Source organism: Myotis lucifugus, unplaced genomic scaffold (assembly GCF_000147115.1).
Source record: "Myotis lucifugus unplaced genomic scaffold, Myoluc2.0 scaffold_2, whole genome shotgun sequence".
Lineage (NCBI taxonomy): Eukaryota > Metazoa > Chordata > Mammalia > Chiroptera > Vespertilionidae > Myotis > Myotis lucifugus.
Window position 1 is genome coordinate 8,655,719 of NW_005871050.1, and position 17,962 is coordinate 8,673,680.

A 17,962-nucleotide genomic window follows, 5' to 3' on the forward strand; every position below is an offset into this window, starting at 1 on the left:
GAATCGGGCCTAAACAGGCAGCTGGCAGTTGGACATCCCCCGAGGGGTCCCAGATTGGAGAGGGTGCAGGCCAGGCTGAGGAACTCCACCCCTCCATGTATGAACTTCATGCACCAGGCCACTAGTAATAAAATAAAAGGGTAATATGCTAATTAGACCAGACGTCTTCCAGACATCATTCCGGACATTCTTCCTGACGAAGCCGGGGTCGGAGGGAAGCCAGCCCCTGTCCCAGGTGCCTATGGGTGGCCCGAGGAAAGCCAGCCCAGGTCCCAGGTGCCTGCCGGTGGCCGGAGGAGGGAAGCCTGGGTCACGAGTGCCAGAGGGAAGCTGGTGCCAGCAACTGGGAGAAGGAAGGCCTACTCTTGCATGAATTTTCGTGCATTGGGCCCCTAGTCTACACTAATAAAAGAGAAACATGGTAATTAGCGTACAACCGCTACCCTTTTCATTGGCTAATCAGTGAGTATATGCAAATTAACTGTCAGCCAAGATGACGGCCAGCAGCCAGGCACTGAAGTGAGCATGAGGCTTGCTTGCTGCGGACTCCAACGTTCCCCGCCTCACTTGCCGGCCTCTCATCTGTTATATCATATTATTGTTTATTTATTAATCAATTTATATATTATTTTCATATACCTTTTACTAATTTTCTTTCATCTCTGACACCTCTATTATAAAGAAAGGGCGAAAAGCTATATTAAAATATTTCTTCTAATTAATTTCCTTTCAATGTGCACGAATCTGTGCACCAGGCCACTAGTTGGTTAATGAAATTGAAAATACACACAACTATGGTTACTTTTAGGGAAACAGATGAGCATAGGGGGAGAAAGACTTTTATTTTCCCTTTTTTCCTTTCTATACTGTGAGAATTTTCTTACCTTTATCCAGATGTTGCTTACATTTGTATTAACATGTTATCTTGGAAGAGAAATCATGACCTTTATATTCTCACTTTTGTCTTTCATTCATTCATTGAAATATCTAATGAACAGCTATTATATGCTAAATACTGTTCTAGGTTAAAAAGGCAAGCAGAGTTCCTGTCTTCTTGCAGTTTACATTCTTGTTGGGGGAAAGAAAAAGAAACATCCTATATAATAAAGGCTAATATGCAAATTGTCCCCTCAAGCGGGAGTTCGACTGACTGGGAGTTTGACCAGAGGGCAGGGTCAGTCAGCCAACCGCCCATGGCTCCTCCCCCTGGCTGGCCCCTCCCCCAATCAGTGTGGGGGGCCTGTTGGGTGCAGGGCCTGGCAACTGCCCATGACCCCTCCCCTTGGCCAGCCCCACCCCCGGTCCCCCCCACCCCGATCGAGGGCGGGGCCCGCTGGCCAACCTCCTGCATCCCCTCCCCGATCGGGGTGGGTCAGCCGGACCCCATCCATGCATGAATTCATGCACCGGGCCTCTAGTCTATATATATAAAAGGCTGATATGCTAAGTGTCCAACCTTCTGACTGGTCACTATGATGCACACTGACCACCAGGGGGCAGACACTCAACACAGGAGCTGCTGAGCTGCAGTGACTTGGCAGAGGTGGTTCTTGGGTGACACACCCTGAAACCAGAGAGGAGGGAGTCCGATTCCTCGCGGGGCCGTGCAATTCCACCTTCGGCCATGGGTTATATTGTTGCTGGGGCACTATCATCCCCAAATCTGCTTTATTGCACACTTGCATTTACATTCCATACCCTGTATGACAGCAACTTTGCAGAGTGCCCTCTCACACTCTGGGACCCCTCAGGGGATGTCAGAGAGCTGGTTTCGGCCCAATCCCCGCAGGCCAGGCCAAGGAACCCTACCTGCCGGAGGGACCCTGCTCACTCCACAGACGCCCTTTCAGCCACGGTGCCACCCAGGTGCAGCTGGCTGGAAGGGACCATGAGAGGTTGGCTCCAGGGCATGTCCAGCCCATCTGGCCCAGTCACACCCCTCCAGCCACCTTCTAATTAATTTCCTTTCAATGTGCATGGATATGTGCACTGGGTCACTAGTATAAATATGTACTCAATGTTGATAAGTGCTATGCAAGAAAAATAAAGCAGGGTAAAGGTACAAGCAGTGACAGAGTGTTGCTATTTTATAAAGTGTGAGTGATCAAAGAAGGCCTCCCTGATAAAGTGACATGAAGGCAGAGACCTGCAAGAAGATGGGGAGCAAGCCATGGGATACCTAGGAGAACAGTGTTCTAGGCAGAGAAAACAATAAGTGCAAAGGTCCTGTGTGTTTGTGAAACAACAAGGAAGCCAGAGGAGCAGGTAAGGAGGAGAATGACAGGAGATTTTTATTTATTTAACAAAATCTAATTTAGTAGCCAATATGTACCAGACACTCTTCTTGATACTTTACTCACAACTCATTTACTTCTCACAATAGCCCTATAAGGTAGACACTATTGTCCCCATTTTGCAGATGAAACTGAGGCACAGAGAGGTTAATTCACTTGCCCTAGGTCACACAGATGGTAAATGGTAGAGCCAGGATTTGAACCCAGGTAGTGTCACTCCAAAATCTGCATCCTTAGCCACTATGCACAGGATAAGTGGGAGCAGAGGAACAGATCAGACAGGGCCATGTTGAGTAGAAACTTTGGATTTTGCTCAATGTGAGGCAAGAAACCATCAAAGGATTTTATTCTGATTTACATTTTAGCAGGATCACCTTGGCTGCAGACTGGAGGGACAGGGAGAGCAGATAGGGGGCACCTGGAGTAGAAGCAGGAAAACTAATTAGGAAGCTCTGCAATAATTCAGGCAAGAGATGATGGTGGTTTGTCTCAGGATGATAGCAAAGGAAATGGTATTCCATTCTGATATTTTTTTTAAATATGTTTTCTATTGGTTTCAGAGAGAGGAAGGGAGAGGGAGAGAGATAAAAACATCAATGAAGAGAGAGAATCATTGACCGGCTGCCTCCTGTATGCCCCCTACTGGGGGTGAAACCTGAAACCTGGGCATGTGCCCTGACCAAGAATCAAACCATGATCTCCTGGTTCATGGGTCGACGCTTCACCACTAAGCTACACCAGCTGGGCAATGCTGGTATTTTTTAAGCTTAAACATATGTTAAACAAAATAAATAAGAACACATATGACATCAACATAAAGGCATATACTGTGCTTGTGAGTGCTCAGGTACTGGGCTAGATGCTGGGGATACTGCAGTGAATAAGACCACAAGACCCAGTCCCTACCCATGACCAGCTCACAATGTTGCCAGAAGGTTATATATATGAGTAAATATAATACAAAGTGATGAATGTCATAATGAAGGTAATAGTGAAATGCTATTGGAACCAGATGAGAAATTATTTAATTCTGACTACTGAGGGTAGAGGGAGCTGGGGGTAGAAAACGGATTGTTGTGGGGAGAGCTAAAGAGATAGGTGACAGTGAAATTGGGTCTCAATGGCAGTCACCATGTGTGGGGAGCCTCTATAGGGTTAAACCTCGGACTGACCTGTTGGCAAAGTCACAAACAAGTCCCAGCTTAGAGGGCACAGTCCTCTTAAGCATAATTAGGCTTGACCTTAAGACGCTCCCTAGATCTTACCTGGGAAGCTAATGGGCTGAGGGAAGTGCAATAAGAACAAAAACAAGTGAAACTCACAAGAACTGTGTAAACAAGTGAAACTCACAAGAACTGTGTAACTTTGGTAACCACTACCTTGTTTACCTCTGACTATAAAAATAAAGGCTCAGCTTGCCTCGGGATCTTTTTCTGTGGCCTCAGCCAGGCACAGGAAGATCCACGGAGACTAAAGAGAGCTAGAGAGTTCTGAACGCTGTCTCCGTGTAAAAGATTCTTCGCCGACTCCGTCCACACCTTTGGGAACCCCTGGACCGCTGGGGCTGGACCCCGGCAACCATGTAGACAGAAGACAGAGGATGGGTGCCATGCAGAGAGAGCATTTTGAACAGAGCAACCAGCAGAAGAGCCTCCAGAGGCCACAACATCAAAGTGTGAAAAATGTATGGTGTGACCAGGGGATAGAATGGGGTAGGGCATCCCAGGAAGATGGAAGAATTCAGGCCATTTCATGAAGGGCCTTATAGATTGAGCCAAGAAGTTCAGATTCCAGCTTGTAGGCAATGAGAAGTAATCATACGGCTCAATCATTCAGTCATTCAACCAACCAACAAGGCAGCCATTTCTGTTGAGGAACTGTTATATGCAAACACTGCATTAGGTGCTAAGATTACAAAGGTAAACATGCTCAGTCTCAAGGGAAAACATATGTGAGAAAAAGACAATTCAAATATGCTCCCTGGACTTTGGGAATACAATGGTCATTTTATTTTAGATCACCTTGGAACCAGTATAAGGGATGGATTAATGCACACAAATCTTGATGTTGGGAGAGCAGTTGGCTGTGGTGAGCATGAACCAAGTGAACAGATTTCAGTGGCATAACAGGTTGAGTAAATCAAATGTGGGTAGTGAGAAAACATCTGAGAATGATGCTTAGGTTTCTGGTTTGAGAGACTAGCTGGGCAGTAACACTCTGCCAAACTAAGAAAGGCAGGGAGGAAGACTGCTGTGGGAGAAAACTGATGAATTCAGTTTGGAAATTGTTGAGTCAAAAGTGCCTTGCCCTAACCGGTTTGGCTCAGTGGATAGAGCGTCAGCCTGCGGACTCAAGGGTCCCAGGTTCGATCAGCCTGCGGACTCAAGGGTCCCAGGTTCGATTCTGGTCAAGGGCATGTACCTTGGTTGCGGGCACATCCCCAGTAGGGAGTGTGCAGGAGGCAGCTGATCGATGTTTCTCTCTCATTGATGTTTCTAACTCTCTATCCCTCTCCCTTCCTCTCTGTAAAAAATCAATAAAATATATATTTTTTTTAAAAAGTGCCTGAGGGGCCAACAAAGGAGACTGAGGAGGAAGATGAAAAGTGAGAATGAAGCATCATGAGAAAGTAGAATTCAAGAAGAGAGCAAGAGGTGACCAATATTGTCAAACTCTGCAGAAAAGTGTTCTTGGTATAAGCACTTTTATTTTTTCAGTGTTTCCACCACTTATTTCAATTGATCCACAAACGATTCCCCCATCAGGATAGTGGACTCCAGAGGACCCATATATCCATCCTGTACTTACCTGCCCCGACACTGAAGACTTTGGGGTAATGCTATCTGATGGAAGCAAAATAGAAACCTAAAAGGGTAGGTGTGCACCACACTTTCCTTTAGTTGAAGAAACTGATTAAATATTTTGTTTAAAGATCTGTTCCTTAACTATAGGTTACCTGGGGAAATAAAGAGAGTACGAAATTATGTATTGTGTTAACAACAGAGGACCTCTTCCAGGGATATAAACCTAAAGTCATGATGTGTCTGTAATGAACATGTGCATTTTTTAGAAGGTCCATGGCTTACATCCAATTCTAAAAAGGTTCCATGTGCCCAGCCACCGTGGCTCAGTGGTTGAGCATCGACCTTTGAACCAGGAGATCACCATTCAATCCCTGGTGAGGACACTTGCCTGGCTTGTGGGCTTGATCCCCAGTAGAGGGCGTGCAGGAGGCAGCCAATCAAAGTTTCTCATCATTGGTGTTTCTATCTTTCACTCCCTCTCCCCTCCTCTCTGAAATCAATAAAAAATCTTAAAAAATAAAATAAAAAGGTTCCATGGTTCAGAAACAACAGCCAAGGACCACTGCCTTAGAACATCTAAGGATTATCTGCAATACTGTCATCCACAGATAATTCAGAGCAGTTTGCAAAGCTTAGCAGGAAGCTGTTGCAGGAAAACGTGCATGAGTTATATAAATCAAATATTGATGAACTGGAAGCACAACAGCAGCCCCATGTACTCCCCTCCAGGCTCAGCACAGCTGCTTGCTCCCAGCAATCTGACATTTAGGTAGCAACTTGAGGAGCTGGATAGAGTATCCCAAACTCTTGAGGAGGAGGAGGCCAGGGGGAAGTATGCCTTCTAGAAACACACAACAGATGTTCTCATACCACCTGGCTATCATTTTTCACCCTTCCTCCACTGTCCAGGCCAAAACAGCAGTTTGCCATACCTCAAGCAGCACACATTTCAGAAGCTGCCAAAGTTTTTGATAAACTGACTTAAAAGGCATAATCTAGTTCCAAGGAAGAAAGGGACAGAATAGAGAAGAAGTTGCTGAGGAGTGTATGGCTCTAGTCCAAGTGGAATCTACCTGTCATCACAAATCACATTTACTCTAAATTCATAATGTGAAGTCCCCATTGGCATGCAGGTCTATGGAGCATGCATGCTAAACTGAACTGAGTAGAACTAACAGAGCAGGTGTGATGAGGAGTAGAGCTAGGCCGATCTAAATGGAGCTGAATGGAAAAGAATATTCAAGGGATGACAGGAGCCTGCCTAGAGCAGGAGTTCCAAAATGGTAATTACAATTGCATCTAAGCAGATAAATACAGAGTAGGCACTCGATAGGCCAAAGTCTAGTACCCCACCCCCTATTCTCTAAAACAGTGGTTCTCAACCTGTGGGTCGCGACCCCTTGGGGGGTCGAACGACCCTTTCACAGGGGTCACCTAAGACCATCGGAAAACACATATATAATTACATATTGTTTTTGTGATTAATCACTATGCTTTAATTATGTTCAATTTGTAACAATGAAAATACATCCTGCATATCAGATGTTTACATTACGATTCAAACAGTAGCAAAATTACAGTTATGAAGTAGCAACGAAAATAATTTTATGGCTGGGGGTCACCACAACATGAGGAACTGTATTAAAGGGTCGCGGCATTAGGAAGGTTGAGAACCACTGCTCTAAAAGATTCCTTATATAGTCAGCTTTTACCCTCCTCTCAGTCATTTTCACTGTCCCAAGTCAGACTTTTCCTGGGGTGTTCTATTGCTAAGACAGATCATAGGATGCCATATTGAGACCAAGGTAAAGAAGTCAGTTACCAGGAGTTCCAGGTAAAACACCGATCCAGGGAATAGGAGATAGTGCAAATTAGGGAAAGGAGTGAGTGGGCCATGAGGCAGAGAAGCCAGATCACTGAGACATATTATTGTGAAGAGCAAATGGATGGTCAGAGAGACAGGCTGAGGGGCAAGCAAAGCCCTCAGAGATGAAGCACAGAGCAGGCTTGTCTTAGCTCATGCCACAATGACATTGCATGTTGGCTGGCAGCATTGTTCTTATGGGTGCTGGGGTTTGGCATCCCTCGAGAGGCTGAACACAGTTTTCAAAGCTATAGGATGATGCCACACATTTTTATTCTATCTCTGTTCAGCAACTTACCTTCTGGAGAGAACAGGTAACAAGTTAGAAGAATGTAGACTCTGAGGCTTGACAGACTTGAGTTCAAATCCCACTTCCACCATTTGCTAGCTGTAAAACCTCCGTCGATTTAGTTGGCTTCAATAATTTCTTTGTGCATTGGTGAAAATATCACTTCACAGGGATGTTATGAGAATTAAATGATATCATGCATGTAAAGTTTGTCTGATCCTAGGTAGGTATTACTAATATTAATAATAAGCTTCTCATGTTCCAAATACCCCCAGCCATTGTTATAACCCCCAAATTTTTTCAATCCCCAAGTTTTGCCACTAGCTCTTCTTCAGGGAAAAGTTGGAATGGCTGCCTGAGAGATGGAGGGCTGCAATATACAATTCAGGCTAGCGTGACCCCTTCAGTGCAGTCTTTTTTGAAGAATAGCCTTCAAAAACTACTTTCAATGAAAAATGCAAGAAGTATTAACTGAATATATATTTTCAACTCTCGCCTCACTCCATTCCATAAGCCATGGGAATGAACCAAAAATGTGTATGCCTCATTACCCAACTCCTACTCTGCAGGAGAGGAAAGGATTGCAAAGTACTAGCCCAACAATATCCTAAATAATAAAAGCCTAATATGCAAATTTCCCAAACAGCAGAACGACCAGTGGAATGACCAGTGGCTATGATGCACACTGACCACCAGGTGGCAGATGCTCAACCTGCAGGCCCCAGGCTAGCCAAGTGGATGCCAGTGGGGGGCCCCCCTGATTGCCCTGCCAGTCGCCCGCAGAGGGAGGTGACCGGTGGCAGCGGCAGGGGGGTGGGGCTCATAGGCAGGTGGCACCAGGCCGGCCAAGATGAGTACCAGCACCCCCCGCCCCCTATCACCCTGTCGGTGGCCCCATTGATCAGCCCTGATCGCTGGCCAGGCCTAGGGACCCTACCCATGCACGAATTTAATGCATTGGGCCTCTAGTAAATAAATAAAAGGAGCAAAAAAGGTCTGACCCTGAGTGGCAAATGAAAAGGTTTTCATATTCACCATGCTCCTCTGGCCTGCATGAAGGCTTGGCCTAGGTCAGGGGTGGGCAAACTTTTTGACTCGAGGGCCACAATGGGTTCTTAAACTGGACCGGAGGGCCGGAACAAAAGCATGGATGGAGTGTTTGTGTGAACTAATATAAATTCAAAGTAAACATCATTACATAAAAGGGTACGGTCTTTTTTTTTTTTTTTAGTTTTATTCATTTCAAATGGGCCGGATCCGGCCCGCGGGCCGTAGTTTGCCCAGGGCTGGCCTAGATGCAACACAATCACAGCAATCCAGAAGTGCCTGGAAGGATCTTTCCTTTTAGAGACCTGCCTGTTTATATAGTTACATGGGAGCAAAGCCTTGCCAAGGATTGCTTTCTCCCTACAGAGTGCCTGCCCTCTGCTGGGCTTCCTGGTCATTGGCATTTTGGCCTTCAAGCTTCTCTTTCCTGGCTAAGTAGGAACCTTTGTAGTACTGCAACCAAATGTCTCTTAGTCAGTAGGCACTGCCAAGCAGCAATATAACCAGGACACAGTTTTTTTTAACTGTCTCCTCATATTAACCCTATAGCTCAGTTTATTCATTTCCTGTTACTGCTGTAACAAATTACCACAAACTTAGCACTTAGAACAACACTAATTTATTAGCTTACAGTTCTCAAAACCAATAATTTGAACTCAGTTTCACTTGGCTAACATCAAAGTACAGTGGGGCCTTGACTTACGAGTTTAATTCGTTCCGAGACCAGGCTCGTTAAGGAGCTTGTTAAGGAGCTCGTTAACTCAAATTATTCTATCAACTCAATGCAAAAAATGGGCCGAGAGACAGCTGGTATCTCAAAAAACTCGTTAGTCAGGACACTCGTAAGTCAAGGTCCCACTGTATCAGCAGGCCTGGTTCCTTCTGGAGGCTCTAGGGGAGAATCTGTTTCTTGGCTTTTCCAGCTTCTAGAGGCCGCCTGCAATCTTTGGCTTGTGGCCCCTTCCTTGATCACTCCAAACTTTTGCTTCTGTGGTCATAAACCCTAATACTGCTCACTCTGATCTCCCACCTTCCCCTTACATGGACCCTTATGATTGTATCATTGGGCCCACCCAGAAAATCCAGGATAATCTCCAATCTCAAGAGCCTTAATCACAACAGCAAAGGCCCTTTTGCCACATAAGGTAACATATTCATAGGTTACAGGGATTAGAACATGGATATCTTTGGGGGGCATTTTTCACCCTACCGCACCCAGGCTTCTGCAACATGAGTAGCAAAAAGACCGTTAGACTAGGAGTGAGGATAACTGGATTTCAATCCCAGATCTGTCACTCCTTCCGCATTGCATAATCTCAGGCAGTTCCTTTTGCCTCATCTTCATTTGTAAACTGGGGATAATAACATTGAGCTCCCAAGATGTTACTTGAATGTATGAAAAGCTCTTTCCAAGCATAGTAACTGGCATGTAATAAGCACTCAATAAACATGCTAGAAGAAGGATGTCAGCATAGGGAGAAACAGAACGAGCAGTTAAGAGATCATAAACATAGTGCAGATGAAGAAGTACTAAATAAAAGAGGCAATAGCAAGAATGGAAAGAAGGAGCAGGAAGATAAATTGAGAGGTATATATGAATCCAGATTTATATATTTTCTTGGGCTTAGGGTAAAAATTATCCTCATTTCCCACAATCACTGGGCTTTAGTGACAACAAAAAAAAATGGCTTCTACTTAATCTCAGCGCAAGCACCTTAAAAAAAAAAAAAGCATATGCCCAGCCTGTGTTGCTCAGTGGTTGAGCATTGACCTATGAACTGGGAGGTCACGGTTCAGTTCCCGGTCAGAGCACATGCCCGGGTTGCAGGCTCAATCCCCAGTGTGGGTCATGCAGAAGGCAGTGGGTCAATGATTCTCACTCATCATTGATGTTTCTATCTCTCTCCCTCTCACTTCCTCTCTGAAATCAATAAAAATGTATTTTTAAAAAACCCAAAGCATAAAAGTGTCACGTTGAAGGTCACAGGTAATAGGATGTGCAAAGGCACAGAAGCACATAACTGGCAGGAAAAGAGGACAACATGTGATCTCTATGGTTGATATGAGATAGGACAAACTCTTGATGGCTGTCCTACACAAGCTGATGGCCTGTGTGCCAATTTCCGATACCTATGGCTTACAAGCTGTGTGACCTTGGGCAAATAATTTACCCACTCTGTGTGCCTTGCTTTCCTCAACTGTAAAATTGAGGTATTAGAAATGTTGTGAGGATGAAACAAGAATCCATGTTGTATATTTAGCACAGTACTCAGCACTTAAGGGCCCCACAAATGTTAGCTGGTATCATCATTGCTACAAGAAGGTTCAGATGCCCCAGAAGGCTAGGTGTGTTTCCTCAAAGTACCTCCCACTTCAAGGAGAGACTAAAGCCTCAAATACTGATTCTCCCACCCTATCTTGCTTTACCTATTCTCCCAGTACACACACACACAGGTAAAAATATGAGAAAAAATATATAAATATAGGTAACTATATATGCACACATAAATATATACACATGTATATAAATATATCTACAAATACATATATAAATATACACTGCATTTTTGTGTGGTCTGTAAAAGACCTTTCCAAATTAATGACTAAGCTAGAATAGGGAGGGGGAGTTTTGAGGGTTTTTTTTCTTTTGAAATTACTTGACTACATTCTCACTATGAAAATATATAACAAGTCAGAAAGTATTCAAAGTAAATTGTGACAGTGAGTCTTCACCCCCTCACCAATCCCACTCCCCTCCTAAAAAATATTCACTGTCTATTAACAATCTCCTTTCTATGTATTTATACACACATATAGATGGGGTTTGGGGTTTTATTTTCATAAGTGAGCCCAGACTCTATATCTCTATATACTGATGTGTGACTTGATTTATCAATCAACAATATAGCTTGGAGGTCTCTCTGTGTCAGGACGTATAAACCTTATCCCATATTTTTCACACAGTTGCGTAATATTTCATAGTAATGGATGTAAGAGTCTAGTCATTCAGAAAAAATATTAAATGTCACTGCTGCCTTTGTCCGTAGGCAAGATGCAGCTAAACCATCACAGGCAAATGGCTGGTCTAGGAACCATGAGAAATCAGGCACAACTTGCCTTGGATATCTTCCTAGAGCTCCTTTTCCGGGGGCCTGGCTCTGAAGGTGGGCTGTGTTGAAGCCAGGTGTCTCCTTCATTCCCATTCCAGCCAAAACCTCTTTCCTCAGCCCCATGCCCTCAGGATGGATGAAGCATCCTTTTGCATGCTTGGTGACAATCCAGTATGATTAGCCTTTAATGCATTCATTATGGGATAGTTTGACCAGAGAATAAACCCTCTCATCCTTTTCTTCCTTCCCTTTCTCAACCCCCCATTTGTTTGCCTTGATGACACTCCATTCCAGAGACTCTGAAAGCCCTAAGCCAACTCCAGTGGAGCAGGACTGTAAGCTCCAGCCACCAACCTCCCAAGAAGAACCACATTCTCTGTGGTCTTGACCTCACTGCATGGGCACACACCTAGGATGCACAGTTGAAACCATGTGGTAGTGTCAGAAAAGGGGCATAAAAGACCAAGGCTGATATAGAAGTGGAGGTAGCTAAGAGAGAAGGGGGGGGGGCTGAGAGAGAGAAAAGACTCCAGGGTCCCATCAAAAACAGATTGTGTAGGGACTGAAAGACAACTCAATGGGAGTAATGATGTTTTGCACCACTGCAGGAATTCCATCTAAGGCCCTCCAGGCAGGTGAGCATTCAGCCTCTGCTTGCATACTCCCAATGACAGGGAGCTCAATATTTTACAAGGCTGCTTATACTAGTTTGAATCAGCTTATGGGTTACTGAGAGGACAAGACAGAAACAGGGAAGTGTTTATGGTTAAAGAAAAAGAAATAAATGTTTAGGGTATGGGCAAAGAAATAGCATACCGAGGAAAGCATCTGTTATGGGGTGGAGGGAGAAGAGACCTGGCAGCAGAGAATACTGATATGGTAGGCAGAATAATGCTCCCCGCCCCCTCAAAGATGTGCATGTCCTAATACCCAGAACCTGTGAATATTTTACTTTACATGACAAAAGATACTTTAACTTAAGGGTCTTGAGATGGGGAAGATATGGATTATCCAGGAAGACTCAATCTAACCACAAGGGTCCTTAAAGAGGGAGGAAGGAGGATCAGAGTCAGAGAAGGAGTTGTGACTAAAGAATCAGAGATCAAAGTGATGTGCCATGAGCCAAGGAAGGTACCCAGCATCTAAAAGCTGAAAAAGCAAGCAAGTTATCCTCCCTTAGAGCCTCTTAAAGGAATGCAGCCCTGCCAACACCTTGAGTTGAGCCCCTTTTTTGGACTTCTGACCTGGAGAACTTAAATAAATTTGTGTTGTTTAAGCTACTAAGTTTGTGGCAATTTGTTATAGCAGGAAAGGAAACTAATACAACCAGGCACCTGAGAGTGAGAAACAGAAAAGTACAACCTTAATGTGCATATAGATCATCTGGAAATCTTATTTAAATGAAGCTCTGCTTTAGTAGGTCTTGGGTCAGACCTGAAATTCTGTATTTCTACCAAGATCTCATGTCATACCAATACCTGATCTGATAAATACTTTAACAAGAGGCTAGAAGACATGCAATAAAAATACGTGTAATGTCTTACAGTTTATGAAGCCCTTTCACATCCATCATACTCATTTTATCACCCCTGCAACCCTCTCATGTAGCTATTATTGCCCCAATGATACATATGAGGAGGTCAAATCTAAGTCAGAGAGGTGAAATTATTTGGCCAAGCAAAATCACAGATAGTATCAGGCCAGACCCCTGGTCTCCTGACTCCAAAGCCTGTGTTTTTGCCATTGGACAGTAGTTCTCACCTATGCCTGGATATTGAATTACCTGAGGAACTTTTGAAACCCCAGATGCATAGGTCATATCCCAGACTAATGAAAGCAGAATCTCTTGGTGTGTGGCCCAAATTTCAGTAGTTTTGGAATTACCAAGTGATTCCACTACACAGTTAAGGTTAAAATCATTTCAGTAGAGCAGTGGTTCTCAAAGTGGTTCTGAACCAGCAGCATCAGCATCACCTAGACGAGTCTCAACTGGGCTGACTGGGCACTTCAAGTCTCTGCCACGTATCTGTTCCATGCCAGTAGGCTACCTCAGGAATGTCCTCATGGAGATGACAGAAACACAAGAAAGAGCAAGGCCTCTCGAGTTGTAGACTTAGAAGCACCATACTTGCACTTCTGCTTCATTCTATTACCCAAAGCCAGGCACATGGTCAAGTCCAGAGACAGAGGCAGAGGACACTTCAAAGTTAAATGTCCAAGGGGGTGGATGCAGAGAGGGTAAAAGATCATTCAACCCATCAGCAAGACCTATCAGTTCTACCTTAGAAATACTTTCCACACCTGTCCAATACTCCTTCTATCTTATTGCTACCACCACTTCATTTCCCCATGATCTCTCTTACCTATCACCACCTGACTGCTCTGTCCAAATTTTTCTTGACCATTCCTTCTCAGACCATTCTCAATGCAGCAACGAGAATAAACTGAAAAAGAAAACCTGCTCTGACCATTCATTTAATTAAGTCTGCCAAATGGCTTCCTATTGTTCTCAGGATAAAGGTGAAAATCCTGAGTAAGGCCTGAATTGTTTTCAATTTTCAATTGAGGGGTTATTTTAAAGCAAATAGGTGAACCTGGTGAAAGGGAGAAAGAGAGTGAAGAGGGAGTGTGGGACAGAGAGGCTTTGTAATGACTTCCATGTGAGGACAGCCTGGGACCCCTTTCTCCAACCTCATCTCCTTCCATCCTTTCTTTCACTTTATGGTTGGAACACATCATAATTCCCCAACTTGTACACTATTTCAAGCCTCTGGGGTCTTACTTGGACTGCTCTGTGTGCAAGTAGAGCTCTTTATCCCTCCTTTTGGTACGGCTTCCAAACCCTCTGCCTTATCCCCTAAAAAAAAAAAAAAGAGAGAGGAGAAGAGCGCAGATTGGTTTGGCTCAGTGGATAGAGCTTTGGCCTGCGGATTGAAGGGCCTCAGGTTCGATTCCAGTTAAGGACAAGAGAGAGGGAAAGGGAGGGGATGTTTTTAGCAAAGGCCAGCTTAGGAGTACCCTAATTAAGTTAATAACAATTTACCTACCTATATAGTTTAAGTTTCAAAAATTTGGCTCTCAAAAGAAATTTCAATCGTTGTACTGTTGATATTTGGCTCTGTTGACTAATGAGTTTGCCGACCACTGACCTAGGAAGTGGTTATAAATGCAGATTCTAAGGCCCACCACAGACCTAATGAATCCCAAATTCTGGGGATGAAGCCCAAGCCCCATAGGAGATTCTGATGCACTCTCAAGTTTGAGCATCTTGGGCCATCTTGACTCCATGAATGGAGTCTAGGGCTGGGAAAACAAAAGCACACCTTAGATCCACGTATAAAATTAGGCCAGGTGCCAAGCAACTGAAATCAGCCTTCTAATGGATGTAACAAGAATAAGAACAGTACTCAGGCTGGCAACTGAAATACCAAGTCCCCACGCCACAGCCTTTCTGATCCTTTGTAGGAGAAACATCTGCCAAAGGCCCACTCAGTCTGTCAAAACATCTGAATATATTTGCCTCCACTCTGCACCTTGCTCCACTCCCTCACTTAAAGTAACCTTTCCCATTTGTGCTGTCACCTGAACTGTGTAAATAAGCTTATAACCACTCTTCTCCCCACCCCTCTCTTCTTGGTATCCAAGAAGAGAGCAGCAGGCAAAAGGTTAGTTCTAATGTACCTGCGCAAATGGATATACAACCTAAAATAGGAGTGACCTACACAGCTGCCCTTTCTGAGCCTATCTCACCTGCCTCAACAACACTGTCACCCTTTGGCCTAACTATCCTTGGGAAATGGAAAATTCCACAAACATTAGAGCAGACACTTTCTAGAATGCAGTCCACCTCCGCTTCTCCTGTCCCAGATACATCTTAGGCCTACAGGATCAAGAAAGACAAAGATCAAGAAAGGCAAGGTTAGCCCAGCTGCTGTGGCTCAGTGGTTGAGGGTCAACCTATGAACCAGGAGGTCACGGTTTGATTCTCCGTCAGGGCACTTGCCCGGGTTTTTGGCTGAATCTCCAGTGTGGAGTTGCAGGAGGCAGCCAATCAATGATCCTCTCTCATCATTGATGTTTCTATCTCTCTTTCCCTCTCCCTTTCTCTCTGAAATCAATAACAATCTATTTTAAACAAATTTTAAAGAAAGGCAAGGTTACAAGATAAAGGCAAGGCTGGCAGCCACTACTCATGACCAGAAACATGGTCTGACATGGTGCAGAAAAATTTTCAGTGAGTATATCCCACAGACACAGCCTTACTAGTAGACGGGGGCGGGCTCTATCCTAAACAAAATGAAGGCTATTTACAGTTCTCAGCTTGAATTTTCCCTCCCTTCTAAATCCCAAACTGACTGAATTCCGAGGGATGAGAAAGAGGGAAACAGCACACCCTGTTTGAGAAAATTAGAATCTGCGGTGTTAGGAAGCAAAAGATAAGAAACAGCTTAAATATATGATAAATCCCCTGGAAGTCTGCTGAGCCCTGAAATAGCTTGCCTGCCCTCACTTCCCACTTTAACTGATTGTGATCATCTTGCTTTCATTAAAAGCAGTCATTATAGTAACTGAGAATTAGTTACTGAGCAAGTGCTTGATTAAGCTGAGATTAGTTGTTAAGCTTGAGATTGAGGAAGAAAAGAAGTGGAAATTTAACATTAAGCTTGGGAGGAAGAAAAGGTGTGGTTAGTCAATTGTATCATCTGCCAGACAGGAGATCTACTGAATGCTCCAGTCCCTCCATCGTCTGTGAAGCATCAGTGAAAGGAGAGAGAGTCTGGTGAGAGTGTGCACCAGGTACTTTCGAGTTGTCTAGTAACTTGGTTGTTGGAGGGGGAGGGACTAACTCAGGGCTCAGGGGAGGTCTGCACAGGGATTGCTGCCTTCAGAGAGCTGGAGAAGCAAGAGGCTGAGGACTGAAAAGGGAAGAGTGAGTGATTCTTAATAACCAGCAGGATCCCAAAGATGACAAGCTGCCAGCCTGGACTGCCAGTGATGGCCAGAATTGTGCTGTAGCTCTGAATCCACAGCTTCTTCTCCTCCAGCCCATGAGAAATTGAGCTAGAGAGCCAGCATGCCTTGGTAAGTGGAAATCCTGCCACTTCCAGACATGGAGTCATCTTTCCCATTTGGAGTGATCCTTGCTGTCCTGGCGTTCCTCATCATTGCTGCTAATGCACTAGTGGCCGTGGCTGAGCTGTTGTTGATCCACAGGAATGATGGCGTTAGTCTTTGCTTCACCTTGAATCTGGCTGTGGCTGACACCTTGCTTGGCGTGGCGATTTCTGGCCTAGTCACTGACCAGCTCTCCAACCCAGCTCGGCCCACACAGAAGACCCTGTGCAGTCTTCGGATGGCATTTGTCACTTCCTCCGCAGCTGCTTCTGTCCTCACAGTCATGCTGATTGCCTCTGACAGGTACCTTGCCATCAAGCAGCCTCTCCGCTACTTCCAGATCATGAATGGGTTTGTGGCTGGAGCCTGCATTGCTGGGCTGTGGTTGGTGTCTTACGTCATTGGCTTCCTCCCACTTGGAGTCCCCATGTTCCAGCAGACCACCTACCAGGGGCCCTGCAGCTTCTTCGCTGTGTTTCACCCGCGCTTTGTGCTGACACTCTCCTGCGCTGGCTTCTTCCCAGCCCTGCTCCTTTTTGTGTTCTTCTACTGTGACATGCTCAAGATTGCCTCTATGCACAGCCAACAGATCCGGAAGATGGAACATGCAGGAGCCACAGCTGGAGCTTACCGGCCCCCACGGAATCCCAGCGACTTCAAGGCTGTCCGCACTGTGGCTGTTCTCATTGGGAGCTTCACTCTGTCCTGGAGCCCATTCCTTATCACTGGCATTGTGCAGGTGGCCTGCCAAGAGTGCCACCTCTATTTAGTACTGGAACGGTACCTGTGGCTGCTTGGTGTGGGCAACTCCCTGCTCAACCCACTCATCTACGCCTATTGGCAGAAGGAGGTGCGGCAGCAGCTCTACCAGATGGCCCTGGGAGTGAAGAAAGGGCTCGCTTCATTCCTCCTCCTTTTCTTGGCCAGGGATGGTGGCCCAGACGTGTCGAGGGAAAGTTCCTGTCACATTGCCACTATCTCCCACCCACAGCTTGATGGCTAAGACGGTAAGGTGAAAGAAGTTTCAAAATGCCCTTTCCCTCCTCTCTCTGGGTCCCAACCAGGAGATCAGATGGAACTAGGGGAATGAAAGCACTTATTTCAGGCAATTGATCATCACCCCATAACCCCTCACCCCAGACTAAGAGGTAACTGAGACAGGTTGCTGACTTTCTTCTATAATCAATTTTCCCATTTGCAAATCTCCATTCCTGTGTCCTTCTCTTGCAATAAGTCTGTTTCTCCTGCATAGGTGTACTTACTTAAAGCAATAAATGTTCTACTGTGCCCAGCTGGTATTGCTCAGTGGTTCAGCATCAACTCATGAACCAGGAGGTCACGGTTCGATTCCCCGTCAGGTCAGATGCCTGGGTTGTGGGCTCGATGTAGGGTGTGTGCAGGAGGCAGCCAATCAATGATTCTCTCTCATCATTGATATT

General features: G+C 45.0%; 1 protein-coding gene across 1 annotated transcript; it reads left to right on the plus strand.

The window, feature by feature from the left end:
* Positions 1-16,433: 16,433 nt before the first annotated feature.
* GPR119 (G protein-coupled receptor 119) lies at positions 16,434-17,615 on the plus strand. The gene has a single exon (XM_006082102.1). The coding sequence runs from the start codon at positions 16,519-16,521 to the stop codon at positions 17,524-17,526; it is 1,008 nt and encodes a 335-aa protein (XP_006082164.1). The 5' UTR covers positions 16,434-16,518; the 3' UTR covers positions 17,527-17,615.
* The last annotated feature ends 347 nt before the right edge of the window (positions 17,616-17,962 follow it).